Raw genomic sequence first — 17,435 nt, 5'->3', positions numbered from 1 at the left:
TTAAGGCTTTAAAGGAAGTATTAATTTTGAATTGCTAATTTATCACATCAAAATAAAGTAATAATTTAAAATTGTTAAAGTAATAATTTAAAATTGTTAGTTTATTACGTTAGTATTCAACAATTTGAAATTTTAAATCGTGTGTTTCGATATTAAGCACAATATTATTTTTACGTGTACTTGAATCAATGTCAATTCATATAATTTATAATTTTTTAATTGTGGATTCGAGTTATAAGCATACAAACTTATACGTAGATATATCAACGAATCAATAATTTCATAATTACTAATTTCATAATTATTAAACGCTGATGTAATAAACCAACAATTTTAAATTATTATTTTATTTTAACATGACAAAGTATCAATTCAAAATTACTCTCATTTGTGATACATTTAGTAATTTAAAATTAATGATTCATCCTATTTACCGGTTATACGGTAAAATTCTTAAATTATCAATTTGACTTGAACTTTGGTCAATCACTAAAAAAAATTGTAAAAATAACCTAAAATGGTCAATCACAAAAAAAAAAAAAAAAACACAAGAGTGTTCGATCAAGTTAACAACAACACATGAAAACGATCAAATTAACAATAATTAAGATATTTATGAGTCAACTAGAAACAGTGTTAAAAGTAGCCTTTGATGAAGCAGCTGGGGCAGACTGATGAACTTGCTTCGTAATCATGAACCATGGATTTTTGATTTGGAAACATGTCAATCACATTACATGAAAAATATCGGAAATGAAATCCTCCTGAGCCGTTCATATTCTATCTCCACCCCAAAAAGGCATACAGTTTTCTAGATTTTTCAGTCAGATATTTCATTCATCACTCCCCCGTCTCAGTTTATAAAACCCCACTCCGCTCCCCTAACAATAACATCTTAAAGTCCCAACTTTTTCTACTTACCTTTTCTCTTAATCCAAATACGATGGCAGCCATGGCAACCACAACCCTCTCTTCAAACCCCAAACTCTCATTCTTCAACGGAAAGCCCGTTACATATTCTTCCCGCGTCGCGCCCACCACCAAATTATCCTCATCCAAACAAGGCACAATTTCCATGTCCCTAACCCCACCCCCCTACGACCTCCAGTCCTTCAAATTCCAGCCCATCAAAGAATCCATCGTGTCACGGGAAATGACGCGCCGCTACATGACCGACATGATAACCTACGCCGACACCGACGTCGTAATCGTCGGAGCCGGTTCGGCCGGGCTCTCCTGCGCGTACGAGCTCAGCAAGAACCCCGCCGTGAGCGTGGCCATAGTCGAGCAGTCAGTGAGCCCCGGCGGCGGCGCGTGGCTCGGCGGGCAGCTCTTCTCCGCGATGGTGGTCCGCAAGCCGGCGCACCTCTTCCTCGACGAGCTCGGCGTGGCGTACGACGAGCAAGAGGACTACGTTGTCATAAAGCACGCGGCTTTGTTCACGTCCACCATCATGAGCAGGCTCCTCGCGAGGCCCAACGTGAAGCTCTTCAACGCGGTGGCGGCGGAGGACTTGATCGTGAAGGAAGGGAGGGTTGCCGGGGTTGTGACCAATTGGGCTCTGGTTTCGATGAACCATGACACGCAGTCATGCATGGACCCCAACGTGATGGAGGCGAAGGTTGTGGTGAGCTCTTGTGGGCACGATGGACCCTTTGGCGCCACTGGGGTTAAGAGGTTGAAGAGTATTGGGATGATTGATAGCGTTCCTGGAATGAAGGCTTTGGATATGAATGCTGCTGAGGACGCTATTGTCAGGCTCACTAGGGAGATTGTGCCTGGCATGATTGTCACTGGCATGGAGGTTGCAGAAATTGATGGCTCCCCGAGAATGGTATGCACTTTCTATTTTAATTTTCGTCCTAATTACTCTAGTATATTGTTATTATTATTATGTTAATCACAAGACAAAAACACTGGGGTGTGAAAAAGTATAGTCAAACTTTGAAAAAAATAATATTATTTTAGAGAGAAAATTGAATCAAACTATTTTATAATACGAACGAATTACATCTAAAAATTTAATTTGTTTAAAGAAACAAATCAATTTACTTTATTAAAGCGGTTCGATTAATTTGTATTTAAAAAAAAATACAATTTTACACGGTCCTAAGACAAGACAGACACTGTTTGTCTTTAATTTTTCTAGTTTGAAATAAGACATAACATAGTAAAAGACAGAAAGAAAGGTGAACAATGTATAGACTTTATCGTTGAAGTACTTAAAAAGACTCAGAATTAATTGAGTCAAAATTTGAAATTGAAATCACAGAATTAAAGCTGGTGAACATCTTAAATGAATTTAAGTTAGTGAGTGAACATAATAAAGTGATGAGGAAAATGAAGGAATTAGGGATGTGACGATATTTGTTGGGGATATTTGCAGGGTCCGACGTTTGGGGCGATGATGATATCAGGGCAGAAGGCGGCTCATTTGGCGTTGAAGGCGTTGGGTAGGAACAATGCAATTGATGGAACGTGTGGAGTTGGAAGGGAAGAACCCCAGCTTATTTTGGCTTCTGCGGACACTGAGGAAATTGTTGATGCTTAAATTAAGTTTCAAATTATATACCTTTTCTTTTCTGTTTTGTCTCTGCTTATGATTTGAATTTTAGAATAAATTTTTAAAAATGTGAATGATGAAGGAGACAATACCTGTTGTTACTTCTTTGAATTTGGACTCACCTATAGCAGATGAAACCAAATTATCAAGGATGGGAGAGATAGACGCCACTTAATACATTTTTAATACTTACTGTATGAATTAAATTCAAGCGCTAGATGATAATGCCAAGTGACTACTTAACACAAAATAGCCTCATCAAAAGTAGAATAATTTCTAAAGTATAAATATTAATATGTTATTATAAGTGTTCTATTTAAAAGAAATTTTTGAAAATGGTTAAAAAACAAAATTACTCACAGAAAAATAATGTTAAAAAAGTAAAATAAATAAATCTTGTTGTCATAATCAGGATCAACGAAATAGTTTTTCAGAGTTGGTTCCTCTTTGATTCGCAAAATAAGTCTTTGCATCTTTCTCAATCGATGAAAAGTGGCCAGTATATTTCCTTGTATAAGGTATCTGCTTGTCTACGGGATGCTAAGGTTTATTTTGCCTCATAATGGACGATAAGATCTCACTCATCGTTAATGTCTATATGTGGAAAAAAAAAATATAAACATCCAAATGATGAAGTATTGTTAACGTCCTTAAAATAGATATAAGCCAATTTCTGTGTCTTCATTGTTAAGTTGTGAATTTTATTTATATAAAAATAAAAAGATGTAAGAAATGTCAAAAGTAAGGAAATTAATTGGGGTGAATTATGTCAATTTAACGAATAATCTCAAAATTGAGTAGTCATAAACCAAAAAAAAAAAAACTAAACTACAAAGCATTTTACATATATCGCCCAAGTGTATTTTAATTTTATATTCATATTCAATATTATAGGTTAAAAATAATTTGAAAAACCTCTAGTATTATAAAAAATGCAGCAAAATGAGTTGGGATAAAATAAAAAATATATCAGAATAAATAATTTAAATTTAAAAAATATGACACTTTTGAAATAGTATATTTCAGTTTATTATAAACGAGTTAAATAAAAGGGTTTGGAAAGAAAATAAAGAAAAAGTTCTTTAATATAACAAATAGTTTAGAAATTTGGGTATATAAGATTTGTTGTTGAAACTACGTGTATTATTTTTAAAGTAAGTGATTATGTTTGAGTCGAATAAAAATTATTATATAGACATTTATTATTATTTTAGGTTAAGCAATCGCGTGCAAGATGATTTATGTGGTTGGTAGTGTATTTAAGATTTAATAAAATAATATAAAAAATTGAAAGTAATACTTTTCAAATTAATTCATATCGGGAAGGGAAAGATTAGATCAAGAAACTATTAGTACTTAAGATTTTTTTTAGAAAATACGTTAAATTATGAAATTTTTTTTGAAAAAAGTATAAGTTAATACGAAAATCTACCATTTAATGATGTACTTTAAATAATAAAATTTAAAATTAATAAAAGAAAAAAACTAATAGATTAAATTACAATAAAATGTAAATACACAAAATTTTTAAAAATTAAGTTCTTTAATAATATATTTATGTCAAATTATTTCAAAAATATGTTTAAATTTAATTAATATGAGTCATGTCAGGTAAACTCATTTAAAGGAGTCAGTCTCTCTTAATATTTTTTTTATTTATAAAATTCAGATTCAAAACATTTCTAAATAGAAACCAAAATCTTTACAATTTCAACTAACAAGTATATATAAATGCTGATTACATTTCTTTCAGATAAATTACTTCCAAATTATTTTTCTCCAAAAGACAAGACTCAATTTTATTAGTTTGATTTCTCTAGAGCAAATAATTCACATTATAATTTAAAATAAAATTATTTCATCAATGAATAAAACAGTGAAAGTAAATTTAACTTTTAATAAATATATAATTTGCCATGTTTTTTCTTCTGATAATCAGAAACAACTAAAGTAAATTTAAATTTTAAGAAAATTATAATTTATCATGTACATAAATAAAATGTCAATCATTATGCGTTGGTTGAGTGAAAATGAGGTCAAATTTTATAAATAAATATAATTAGAAGAAAAGATGATCCTAAAAATTATCAAGTAAAAAAATAGTTTACATCAATAAAAGTAAAAAAAAAATATAATTTCAATGATTTTTCTTTCTTTTTTAGGAAATGTCAATGGTTTATTTATTTTATTCAATGATCCGATTTTTTTTTATATTTTTATTGAATTCCTCATTTATATATACATTTTTGAAACATACTTACTTATTTATGTTAATGGCAAATAACTAAATTCTTCAGTGTGAGACATTAATAAATTAAGAAAAAAAATTAAATCAAATCTTTAAATGTAAAAAATCACAATAAATTAATCTTATAAATAATTTAATAATAAATTATTTTCTAAATAATATAACTGAATGTAAAATTAGTTATTAAAAAATATAATAATTTCATAAATATAATTAAAAAACTAATTTATAGCACTTTTTTATCATCAATTTATTACTACATTGTACCTTTGGGGACGAATTTGGTATTTATCCTAAAATATAAGGAAACATTTCTCCGTGTGGAAATTGGGGATTATTGGAGGAGTGACAGTGTGGAAGGTCTTCTCTTGTCTTGCTCGCGATCGGAGACTTTGAAACCCTCCCTTCCTTCTCCTTTCACCTATTCATCCCAAGCATTCGACAATGTCTCCGTTCTCGAAGCTCTTGTTGCTGATACTGATGGTGTTCGTCTCATCCGCGATCGCCTCCGACGACGAAAGAGTGAGCGAATTGGTGTCCCTGCAATCGAGATCCAAATCGGGCCTAATCCGGCTGAACGACCAATCCCTGGCCCGCTTCCTCACCGCCGTGAAAACCCCTCGCCCTTACTCCATCCTCCTCTTCTTCGACGCGGCGCAGCTCCACGACAAGCCGGAGCTCCGCCTCACGGAGCTCCGCAACGAATTCTCCATCGTCTCCTCCTCCTTCCTGGCCAACAACAACCCTCCCAACACCAACAAGCTCTTCTTCTGCGACATCGAGTTCAAGGAGTCCCAGCTCTCCTTCTCCCAGTTCGGCGTCAACGCCCTCCCCCACATCCGCCTCATTGGGCCCAACATGGGCCTCAAGGACTCCGAGCCCATGGACCAGGGCGACTTCTCCCGCCTCGCCGACTCCATGGCCGAGTTCGTCGAGTCCAAGACTAACCTCTCCGTGGGCCCCATCCACCGGCCCCCCCTCTTCTCCCGCAACCAGCTCGTCCTCTTAACCGTCTTCATCCTCCTCTGGATCCCCTTTCTCCTCAAGAAGCTTCTAGCCGGACAGACCATACTCCACGACCCTAAGGTCTGGTTGGCAGGTTCAGTTTTCGTTTACTTCTTCAGCGTTTCTGGTGCAATGCACAACATCATTCGGAAGATGCCCATGTTCCTCGTCGACCGCAACGACCCTTCCAAGCTCGTGTTTTTTTACCAGGGCTCAGGGATGCAGCTTGGTGCAGAGGGCTTCGCTGTGGGCTTCTTGTACACCGTCGTGGGCCTGCTCTTGGCGTTTATGACCCACGGGCTCGTTAGGGTTAGCAACGTCAGCGTGCAGAGGGTGGTTATGATTTTCGCGCTCTTGGTTTCGTTTTTGGCTGTCAAGCAGGTTGTTTACTTGGATAATTGGAAGACAGGGTATGGGATTCACGGCTTTTGGCCCTCTAGCTGGAATTAAGAGGTATTCTGGGCCTGCTTTCCCATTTTATTAAAATCTATAAAGCTTAGCGAAAATGTCTTGTGTTAGAACTTTGCCGGATTCTATATAGAACTTGAATTTGAGTATGAGGACTACATTTTGGTTGAACATGTTATGATTATTAGTGGTGGTTGCATAATGCTGAATAGCGTTTTTCTTTATTGGTGCTGCTAGATTGATTGTTATATTAGTCTCAAGTTGTGCTTTTTTTAATGATGGTCTTTGGAGTGAATATGTAGACTTGTTCTGTTATGCAAGTAAGTGAGTATGTAGATTTGTTCTGTTATGCAAGTGCTTGAGTAATGTAGAGATTAGTCTCTAGAATTTGGCTGCCCTGAAGTGCAGGATATATATATATCCATGGATGAGAGGATCAAATGTGTGGTTTTAGTGAATCTGTAGATTCCTAAGTACCAAGTTGTTTAACTTTACCAAAAATTTATCCACTTAGCACTTCACTTGATCACTTCACAATCTATAACTTACACTTTAGAGATCCTATTTCTATTTTCTCTGATACAGATTTGACAGAACCAGAAGTTTAAGCAAAAGTATGGGCATGCCTTGGCTTACAACATTTTGTCTTTGTCAGTATCATCATGCATTATAAATTTATAATCGGTCAAATAGTTACTTGACTAGGCCTTCTATTTATTATCAAATCAAAGCCCCTATGCTTAATCGTGAGATTTGTAGTTTATATCTATTGACATACTCCTAAAGCATGAGTTAAATAAGGTCACGATCCAAAAACCTTTGTAATATTTTCACGGTTTTGCTTGCATCCTTTATGATAACACATTGTATTGAACAAGGAGCAATTTTTTTTTACCTTTCTTCTAATCTCAATATTCAATTACTGTTAAGTTTGTTCATTTCATAGCATGATCTCGTGAAGATTCTTAAAAGTCTGGTTCTGTTTGGTGTCAGATGGAATTTTGTCACCATTCCTCTACTACACTGCGTTTTATAGTCTAATGTTTGGTACTCAGACTTTAGCCAATGGGTTTAATACTCTAATTTCTCCTATTTTCAATTGAAGTAAAATAGTTAGATTTTCATATTTTTGTTATACCAAGCAAGTGTAAAATGATTTTTATTCCAAGTTTTTCACTTCCCCTCTTTTAACCTCTCAACCAAGCAAACCCTTAATAACAAGGTAGATGGATACATTTTTTTGCTCAATTTCAACAACTGCAGGGTATCTCTGCCCATGCAACAACTTGACTGCAAGGGAAGAGTGGCCAACATCATTTTGGTAGTTAAATTAGATCTAATGGGATATTCAGTTTATTCACGTGCTGTACTTTTGATTTCTCAATCAAGATTTAAAAGCCATAGGGATAGATACTAGATATTAACTGCATTCAGCAAAACTGAGTTGTTAGATGAAAGATAAGATCGAACAGATCATATTTTAATTGTGTTAAATCTGATTTGCTGGAATTTGAATCCAAGTCATTTTATCTTAATCCAACAGCTTTGATTTGGTGACTACGATGACTACATGAATTTGTGATTGCAACAAATCTGAATTCGTTGGATATATATTTAGACATACTCCATTCTTGGGTTTGAAAATACTCTGTTTTGGATCTTCTGATTATCTTATATAAACCTATCCAAGCTTGTGTTCAATGGTCAACCTTATGACTGATGCTTTCTGTTTTGAATCTTTGGATTATCTTGTATCAACCTATCCAAGCTTGTGTTGAATGGTCAACCTTATGACTGATGCTTTCTGTTATGAATCTTCTGATTATCTTGTATCAACCTATCCAAGCTTGTGCTGAATGGTCAACCTTATGACTGATGTTAATGTAAGGTGCAATGTTCTACAACAATGGAATGTTTTAATTTTGGACTTGTCATATAAATTAAAGTTTGAGCATATCGCTATGATGTCTTAATTAGTGTAGGAACATAAGTTAAATCTGAAAATAGAAAATTGAAGATAAAATTCAAGTCAGCCAGTTTATAGAAAGTGATTTGATACTTTGATTTTCCTTATGTTATGAAAAGGTAAGTTACCAACTTGCTTACAGCGATTGATTCTATTTCAGATTTTACTAGTTTCAGTTGTTTGTAAAAGATTATCATGGTAATCTATGTAACAAATTATACAACATAACATAGGTTAGGCACTTTTTTTCTTCATAATCTCTCTTCCTATTTACACCTTGAAAAAGAGAGAAGTCAAGAAGAAAACTAATAAGCAAAGTAATGAGAAAAAAGATCAATTAAGATGTAAAATAAATATAAAAATTAATGTATTTTGAGTTCCAGGAGCACACAACCCGTTTGGCAAAGCAGGAAACCATTAATGATGGACCATTAATTTGTTATCCTCCATTTTGTCCTCGACTGTAACTGTGACTTGGCTGAGCTTAGCTTCAAATTGAAGTCATGTTTAAATTTTAATAGATAATATAATAATAAGCTCAGTTTAGATTTTCTTTTTATTAAAGCTATATTTAAATGTAATTTAAATATTTTTAATAGTTTTCTTTTATCACGTAAGAGTTTACATCACCAGTTTCACCACAAAATTTATTAAAATAAAGGGTAAAGTATGCTTTTGTTGCGCATATTTTAAAATATATAATTAAAAGAAAGTGATTAATAAGTTTATCTTAATTTATAATTTATTAACTTGATTAAAATATATAAATGGATCCTCCTCTATAGATATCCACGCTTTTGGTGATAGATTGAATTGAATGATTTAGATTTTATATATTTATAAGTTGGTTTAATTGTATTTTAATTTCCTCGGCTATTGCAATTATGGAATATCGGTGCTCGAGTTTCAATTTTGTAATCTGAGTCTTCTAGGTACTGCAATTATGCAACCTTAGTCCCTATGTTACTCTTTCGTCATGTATTCAACAAATTTTGCTCATATAACATTGAAGACATGATAACTGAGGTTGCTTAACATATATATTGAAATAGTTTAATTACACTTATAGTTTTTTGAGTTTCACAGTCATAAGGGACTAAAAGAATAATTCAACTTAGTATATTTGTAAAACAACACGTGAATACATTTAATGTTATCTCGGCAAAATTTGTTAAAAATTTAAAAAAAAAACTAGTATAAGGATTAAATCACATAATTATAATATCTAAGAAATTAAAAGTGTGATTAAGTCTTATAAATTTAATTAGAAATGATAGAAAAATCTTATTTTATTTTTCTCCGAAACCTTTTTAATTGAAACTTATTTTTCATGAATTTAATTATAATACGTCATTGAGTTACAATTATATATTGAAGTAGCAAGTGAGAAGGATGACGTTGTTACATGCAATGCATGGAGCCCACTGCGATTTTCATTCTTGTACAGCTAGCTTGCCTAGACAGCCACTGCAATTGGCAAATGCAGCCTGGCTAGGGTCCCACTCCCACATTAGTTTTGTAAATTCCATTGATTCACTATTTTGATATTTCTTTCTTCACCAATATGCCCTTGGCTTGCCTTCATCTACCCATCTCCTGTTTCTTGTCATTTTTAGCATCCCAAATTGTTTTTCAGAGTTTAATTTTATTATGAAATTTTATATATAAATGAATAAACAATTTATCTGATAAAAATTTAAAATAATTTTATACTTTTATCCAATAAATTAATTTTATAATAATTTTTTTAAAAAAATATATTTAAATTTACAGTGTACATTAATTAAATTTTATAAATTCCTCTAACATCTTAGTTTTATTTTATGATGCTGGGAGGGGCCAAAGGCCCACATCTGAGTGATAGATACATCGACAATATTTTCTTTTAGCTTACCCTCTCTATCAATAGATGATGTAACAGAGGAACAGGTAAAATAAGTTAAAAACTACAATTCTTGTTTTGCTTTCACACTCTTATTCATATGTTCTCTATATGTGTTTTTAACCATTTTATTAGTATGAAAAGTACTTTTCAAAGAATAAGACATTTATTGAAAGAATAAGGTGATATTTTCTTAGAATATATTTTTAATAACTTTTAAAACATTTATATAAAAATAAATGAAAACGTAACTACATTTAATTTGTTAAAGTTATGAAAAAATATTTGATATTTTTATTTAATAAATAAGAGAATTTAAAATTACTCTTAAATACTAATCAATATTAAGAAGTCAAATAATAAAAATTGAAAAACTATAATGAAATATACTATTAATATATGACGAAAGAAATATTATTAATACATTTTGACTGTATCTCTAACATAATCTATTTATAAATTCTTTTAACCCTTACGTGTAAGATAAATGGTAAGGACATTTTGTTATTCATGAAGGGCACATTTGTACAATTAGACATTGGCACATGCAGTATAATTAAATAAACAAAGCAGAACAATGGCCTATGATGTTACAACTGGATGTTGCTAAAATCATATTCAAAGTCATGGTCATTTAATGAAGTGCCCCTTCTCGGTTTCTGAGATCTAGCTGAGAAACCCTCCACTCTCGAGTCCAAACTCTCCTCCTACCCAAAATGGATGCAAGGGCATCATCTTCTTCAGCTTCCTCGATTCTTTTCCTTGCAGCAATTGTAGCTGCTTATTTCTATTCATCAGAAGCAGCTGTGTCCAAAGGATCTTTTGAGGACAATTTCAGCATAATGTGGTCTGAGGACCATTTTACTACCTCTAAAGATGGACAGATCTGGTATCTCTCACTAGACAAAGACACAGGTACCAAATGCAAGACATTAAAATTTACAACTTTGTTGAGCATGCAATGTGTATTTTGATTTGATTGGAGAATTTGAACTGTTAGCATCAAATTTGAGATTTGAGGCTGTTTCTGAAGCAATATTCACTGTTTGATAGGATGTGGATTTCAAACAAAACAACGCTACAGATTTGGGTGGTTCAGTATGAAGCTGAAGTTGGTAGCAGGTGACTCTGCTGGTGTTGTGACAGCTTATTATGTAAGTGTAAAAAACATTGAAGTCCAGTAATCAGAATTAGACAAAACAAAACTTAGATGCAATTTCTTACATGTTTTAAGTGTCATTCTTTAATCAGAATTAGAGTATCATTTCGGCAACCTATATTGTTTTTTAAACCCAACATTTATTATAAAAATTATTGAAGTAATACTTTAATTCTAATCGGAGAACAACATCAAATAAACTGCTTCTATGTTTTATCCACTTAGACATTGTTTATTTTTTCGTGAGTTTCCCTCTATGTTTCTATGATTCCATTGTGATGAGTGGGGAATTGTTGCAGATGTGCTCAGAAAATGGTGCGGGACCAGAAAGAGATGAGCTTGATTTTGAGTTTTTGGGGAACAGAACAGGAGAGCCTTATTTGATTCAGACTAATGTATACAAGAATGGGACTGGTGGGCGTGAAATGAGGCACATGCTTTGGTTTGACCCCACAGAGGACTACCACACCTATTCCATTCTCTGGAACAACCACCAGATAGTGTAAGTTCCATCTTATCCTACTACCAGTTGCTGCTATAACTTGTGTTCTTATCACCCAAATCTCAGAAGAAAAAAAGTGTTGATGTTCTTCAAAACGTGTTTTTGCAAATATCCTTAATGCTGTTGTTGGTTTAAAACTTCTCTTCTCAATTGTCAAAAGTAGAACAGGACATGTTTGTGAGGTTGAGAAAACGAACATGGTCCAGTAGGACCCGTACCAGGGTGGGCCTAGTTTTTTAATTGCTGCTAGCTTATAATGCATATATGATAAATCGTGTGGACAATAACAAGGATTAAAGGAAAGAGGGCTTTTCTTAAAAGGATCATAAAATGAGATTTTAAGCTTTATTCCTTTAACCACTTTGGGCAATTGATAGGTTATTCTTAATGTTGCTATTTCTTTTTAATTGTATTTAATCTTAGAACTTAATTAGCCTACATTAATAGTATATATTCAAATATCACCATGAGTGATACATTTTATTTTTATTTTTGTATTAATCATTTTAAAAAACCATTCTAATTATGATTTTTTACTAGTTGACTGTAAATTTTTTTACATTGACAGCATGACAACTAATCTCATAATTTTAATGTAAAATGACACCCAGATAACAAACTTCAAAATATTCGTCTAGTGACTAGTCTAAGTACTTCTTTGGGGTTTGGATTCTCTCCATTTCTTCCATTATTAAACTTTTGAGATAATAAATGTCACTTCTTTTTCTTTCTGAGATGAGGTGAATGGAACTTTGCTGACTGAATGAAGCAATTAAATTGTGAACAGGTTTTTTGTGGATAGAGTTCCTGTGAGGGTGTTCAAGAACAATGGGGAGCCAAACAATTTCTTCCCCAATGAGAAGCCCATGTACTTGTTCTCCAGCATATGGAATGCAGATGACTGGGCCACAAGAGGTGGGCTTGAGAAGACAAACTGGAAATTAGCCCCATTTGTGTCATCCTACAAGGACTTCAGTGTGGATGGTTGCCAATGGGAAGACCCATACCCTGCTTGTGTCTCAACCACAACCAAAAATTGGTGGGATCAGTATGATGCTTGGCACCTCTCTGATGATCAGAAAAAGGATTATGCTTGGGTTCAGAGGAACCTTGTGATCTATGACTACTGCCAGGATTCTGAACGTTATCCAACTACCCCAGAGGAGTGTTCATTGAGTCCATGGGATTAATATGCCTTGGGGGAGAAATCCTTATTCTTTTAAATCTCTCCTTTCTGCCTTATCATTTTTTAGTTACCATGAGAATGAGAATAATGTGCAGTTTTGTATGTTGTAAGCTTTTTAAAGTTTGGCAATTATATATTGAAACATTTATTGGATTCGTTACCCATTCCAAGTCTCCATTGTCCCCCACCACCGGCTTATCCCTCCTTTTGAACACTACTTGCAAAATTATAAAAACATGATTGGAGAAATGCATCAACTAGTACTATAACCTAACAAAATCTCATGAACAAACGGTGATAAATGTTATCCACAGTCCACAGATGAGTTTTTTTTTTACACTATCAAGATGTTTCTTCACTTTTAGGATAATGATTTAAGGCTTCTTTTAAAGTTCGTTAACTAATAGTTAGTTCCTCCATTCTAGAGTAACTATTTTGAGTTTTCACAACTTGACTAGATATCTCATATAGTTTAAAACATTTATCAGTTTTTTAAAATAATTATATATTAATAATAGAATTTCTTAATTCAATCAATAATATTTTTCTATTCATAATCAATAACATTTTGTATAACATAATAGTGTATTTATACCAATATTATTTGTTTAAAAATATATGCTCTAAGATATACTTTAATTTTAATTTCCTACTTTTTCAATTTTATTATTTAATTATAATTATTATTAAATTTATGTATTGCATCAATAAATAATGTTTTTAATACTTGAATTTCATTAATAACTTAATAAAAAGTTGACCTTTTAAGAAAAAACATAAAGATTTCACTAGCTAGTGTCTATATTAGGTATAAATTGGTAAATAAAAAAATATTAAAAATTATGTTGAAATATATAAAAAATTATGATATAAATACACTAATAAAATTATTATTATTCTATTTTTAATTGTTTATGTTAAAAAATTATCAAGGAAAATATATGTCATTAAAAATGGATGTAATTTATATATCAAGTTAGTGTAAACATTTCTTATACAAATATTTAATAAGAAATTATCTTTTTTTAACAAAGAAATTATCGTATTATCACAACATAATATTGAACATATTAATATTATTATAGAACAAATTGCAATTAAATAATGTGTAAAAAATATACTGATGATAATTAATGTATATAAATTAAATTCTTAAAATATGATCTATGGGAAAAGGGTAATATTTTCAATATAATCCATGGATCTAACTCAATTGATTAAGGTGTGTGAGCTATTATATTTGTTTTTAATTTCTATACATAAAATGATTTAAATATATCTTTGTCATTTTTCCAATTATGATTCTATAAGTTTTTTGTCATTTTTAATTATTGTAAGTTTGTAACTTTTTAATTTTAGTCACTTTAAGATTTTAATTTTTTCATTTATAAACCTCATAAGTCCGTATTTACAATGATAAAAATTAAAAAAAAAGTTACTTGTAGGTCCTAAAAATAACCAAAATAACTTATTGGGACCAAACTTCAAACAAAAATATAAACTTACAAGAATCAAAAATGAATTTTTTTACTGGGATCAAAATGAAAAAAATTCAAAGTTACTTGAAAAAAAAAAGATATTTAAGCTAAAAAGGTATATGAGAAGAGGATAATTTTGTCAATTGGGTTAAAAAGGTTCAAATCTTTCAATTATATGACTCGGAGCCTGTCGTTTCGAAAGGGTAAATAAACAAAAGACTGATAGATAAACGGTGAATTGCGAGATTAAACGACACCACTGAAGCGAAGAAAGGGGCGTACGGTTCTGTTGTGGTTGGAGATCCGAATTTTGATTATCGAATCGCAAAATTCTGAATCAATCAATCAATCAATCAGTAATCAGAGCCATCAACGACTGCAATGGTCTGCGAGAAGTGTGAGTTTCTTGTCCTGCTCTTCAATTCATACTTCTCGTTCTGTATCTCTCTTTCGGTGATTTAATCGTTTTTTGGTTTCATTTGAATTTGGGTTGCAGGTGAGAAGAAATTATCGAAGGTGATAGTACCAGACAAGTGGAAAGAAGGGGCCAGCAATACTACCGAGGGTGGTGGCCGCAAGATCAACGAGAACAAGCTTCTCTCCAAGAAAAACAGGTCCTTTTAACCTAACCTTTAGCTTTACATACTTTGATCATTTCTTTTTTCTTAATTTTAAAATTGGGTATGAGAATTAAGAAGCAAAACTTGGCTTTGTCACCTGTATATTTTATAATTAGCGGATAACATGTTAAAGTGATCATTTCTAGTTTCGTAGCAGAGACTTTGGAATGTAAATTACTTGACACTTGCTTGATATAAGCGACGGAGATTTTTGAAAAATAATGTCTCTTTGCACTGTGGAAAGTTATTTTCGTGTTGTCCTTTATTTTCACCTTTGAATCTCAATAGTATTATTTATTTCAACATATATTTCATTTACGATGAAGTAGCACTCCTCCCTTGAGAGGGGGAGTGATCTTCTAAGGAATTGGCCTGGGTTGAGCTTGTTAGGATGAGACTCACCCTTGGACCAATATGCTTTTGAGTTTTTTATGTTTGTATATATGACTTTGTGAGGTGCTATGCATATGGGGAATGTGCTTACTCTGATTTGGAGATATTGGTCTCAAGATTCCCTGCACAATTATGTCACTGCATACTCGGTTTGATGGTTACAATTTAATATCTTTTTCATTTGCTTTTGTGGCAATGCATTGTTACATATAGGTTTGTACTAATGGCTGCATGGTATGAGACTGTGTGTTGAGAAATAAGCCTAATGTTATTAGGCAGTAGTTAGTGAAACGGAGCTAGTTGGGTATTTTGATTAAGTATTTAATTGAATTTTTACCATCAGGAGGATCTGATTCTGTAAGTTAATTTGCTTTATGCTGATTCATGTTTGAATTTTAAACACAATTACCCTGGTCACTTTCCCTCTTCACAGTTACCCTCTACAATTTAGTTTTGTTTCAAACTTCATGTTTTAGTCATTTTCTATTTATACATTTAAAACAGGATATCTGTATTTTGATTGACATGGCTCTTGGAAAATATTTCTAATATAGCTAAGCGGTGCAAACTTCAAAACTGTTCCAACATGTGGGCTGGTCTATCATAGGTTCTTGTATTCTATATCTGGTTATAGTGTGTGTGAGCTTACTCAGCTTAGTATTGGACTTATAAATGATGCTCAATACTATAATCATTGTTTTCTAGGCTTGCACTTTACATCAATTGATAATGATTATAAGTACAGTTGTTTTTTCATGGCTTAATATCTGTCCTAAAGCTTTCATGGTTGTTTATAATGAGTGACATTCTGGAATAAAGCCATTTCCATCCAATGTATATGAACAAGTACCCTCAAATGAGGGACATGTTCTGTTATGCAACAGAAAACAGAAGCAAAAAATAAAGGAGAAAGATCAAGTCTCTGGCATTGACTAACACCAAAACACCTCTGCCATAGCAGGATTACAATTCCAAGACCTCAAAGAGAGTGACCCCTTAACATGTCAGTGTCATAAATCCTAACTAACTTCCCCCATAGTCATATTTCGTCGTCACAACATTAGAAGGCTCATCTTGTTTATGCCCGACATGTTCCTTTTTGTAAATCTGTGTGCATTTAGAGTTGCACTTATAGATGATTCTTGATATCATCAGCAATTTTTTATCCAATATTCTATTATGCCTTTGCTGCTTGTGTCACATGTTCCGTTTCCTCTTTTATTAACTTTGCCATTTGTTCCACCATGCATGTTTCAGTCATTAATAGTTTGTGAGAGTATTTTTAAATTGATTGCTTACAGATGGACCCCTTACGGAAACACTAAGTGCACCATTTGCAAGCAGCAAGTGCACCAGAATGCTAAGTACTGCCACACCTGTGCTTACTCTAAAGGTGCTATTTCCATGTTGATTTGTTTTTGCATTTGCTACCATACGTATTATTTATGGTACACTAATTAAATGTGTTCTATCATGAAAGTACATGACTCGATTTCTGATGTGTTCTGTATGGCAGGAGTTTGTGCAATGTGTGGCAAGCAAGTTCTTGATACCAAGTTTTACAAACAAAGCAATGTGTAATGGATACTCGTGTTGTATTGGGTGCCGTGTCTTCTTTTAGATGCATGGTAGCATTGCCTTTCTTTCCATTTGTCTAGTTGATCCTATTGCTAACTATGTGAAGCTGTAAAGAACAAATACAGCGAGGGATTTTCAGTTATCTGTCTTTTGTAATATACTTACATGTTTATTCTAGATCCAAAACATATACTATGGCGTGAAAATTCCGGTTCCATTGAGTTGTTATGATGCTGTTTGGTTGAGTAACGTGCAGTTACGTGCTAAAATTCTCATTCCAACATGCACTATGGTCCAATTTGAACAAGCTTTTCAACAAATGGAAGAAGAAAATAAGGTTGATTAAATGAATAAAACTGCAGTCATAAGTTAAAATTAACTTGTTCAATTTTTTTTAAAAAAATCTTTTTTACAAGTTTTTCCGTCTAAAAAATTAAAGTGTCTATA

At 32.6% G+C, this 17,435-nt stretch overlaps 4 protein-coding genes across 4 annotated transcripts; all 4 read left to right on the top strand.

The window, feature by feature from the left end:
* The first annotated feature begins 895 nt into the window (after positions 1-895).
* Positions 896-2,720, top strand: LOC114403613 (thiamine thiazole synthase 2, chloroplastic-like). Its single transcript, XM_028366660.1, has 2 exons — positions 896-1,834; positions 2,387-2,720. Exons 1-2 carry the CDS (start codon positions 944-946, stop codon positions 2,549-2,551), a joined length of 1,056 nt encoding a protein of 351 aa, XP_028222461.1. The 5' UTR covers positions 896-943; the 3' UTR covers positions 2,552-2,720.
* A 2,400-nt stretch (positions 2,721-5,120) lies between these two features.
* On the top strand, positions 5,121-7,118 carry LOC114403376 (probable dolichyl-diphosphooligosaccharide--protein glycosyltransferase subunit 3B). Its single transcript, XM_028366305.1, has 2 exons — positions 5,121-6,269; positions 6,810-7,118. The coding sequence occupies exon 1, from the start codon at positions 5,256-5,258 to the stop codon at positions 6,264-6,266; it is 1,011 nt and encodes a 336-aa protein (XP_028222106.1). The 5' UTR covers positions 5,121-5,255; the 3' UTR covers positions 6,267-6,269; positions 6,810-7,118.
* Positions 7,119-10,663: 3,545 nt separating this feature from the next.
* LOC114402351 (probable xyloglucan endotransglucosylase/hydrolase protein 8) lies at positions 10,664-13,083 on the top strand. Its single transcript, XM_028364885.1, has 4 exons — positions 10,664-10,987; positions 11,126-11,226; positions 11,531-11,733; positions 12,521-13,083. Exons 1-4 carry the CDS (start codon positions 10,789-10,791, stop codon positions 12,921-12,923), a joined length of 906 nt encoding a protein of 301 aa, XP_028220686.1. The 5' UTR covers positions 10,664-10,788; the 3' UTR covers positions 12,924-13,083.
* A 1,520-nt stretch (positions 13,084-14,603) lies between these two features.
* LOC114401262 (cysteine-rich PDZ-binding protein-like) lies at positions 14,604-17,216 on the top strand. The gene is made up of 4 exons (XM_028363738.1): positions 14,604-14,794; positions 14,894-15,011; positions 16,712-16,803; positions 16,927-17,216. Exons 1-4 carry the CDS (start codon positions 14,779-14,781, stop codon positions 16,989-16,991), a joined length of 291 nt encoding a protein of 96 aa, XP_028219539.1. The 5' UTR covers positions 14,604-14,778; the 3' UTR covers positions 16,992-17,216.
* The last annotated feature ends 219 nt before the right edge of the window (positions 17,217-17,435 follow it).

This window comes from Glycine soja, chromosome 20, assembly GCF_004193775.1.
Source record: "Glycine soja cultivar W05 chromosome 20, ASM419377v2, whole genome shotgun sequence".
In the NCBI taxonomy this organism is placed as follows: Eukaryota; Viridiplantae; Streptophyta; class Magnoliopsida; order Fabales; family Fabaceae; genus Glycine; species Glycine soja.
The sequence above is the reverse complement of the archived record's forward strand: the minus strand, read 5'-3'. Positions and strand labels throughout refer to the sequence as shown.

Excerpts from the sequence above, each read along its gene's own strand:
- LOC114403376 (XM_028366305.1), top strand. The coding sequence starts at position 5,256 with ATGTCTCCGTTCTCGAAGCTCTTGTTGCTGATACTGATGGTGTTCGTC.
- LOC114401262 (XM_028363738.1), top strand. Across the intron at positions 15,012-16,711 it reads CTTCTCTCCAAGAAAAACAG|ATGGACCCCTTACGGAAACA; the intron begins GTCCTTTTAACC and ends GATTGCTTACAG. Across the intron at positions 16,804-16,926 it reads CACCTGTGCTTACTCTAAAG|GAGTTTGTGCAATGTGTGGC; the intron begins GTGCTATTTCCA and ends TCTGTATGGCAG.
- LOC114402351 (XM_028364885.1), top strand. The coding sequence starts at position 10,789 with ATGGATGCAAGGGCATCATCTTCTTCAGCTTCCTCGATTCTTTTCCTT. Across the intron at positions 10,988-11,125 it reads CTCACTAGACAAAGACACAG|GATGTGGATTTCAAACAAAA; the intron begins GTACCAAATGCA and ends ACTGTTTGATAG. Across the intron at positions 11,734-12,520 it reads TGGAACAACCACCAGATAGT|GTTTTTTGTGGATAGAGTTC; the intron begins GTAAGTTCCATC and ends AATTGTGAACAG.
- LOC114403613 (XM_028366660.1), top strand. The coding sequence starts at position 944 with ATGGCAGCCATGGCAACCACAACCCTCTCTTCAAACCCCAAACTCTCA. Across the intron at positions 1,835-2,386 it reads TTGATGGCTCCCCGAGAATG|GGTCCGACGTTTGGGGCGAT; the intron begins GTATGCACTTTC and ends GGATATTTGCAG.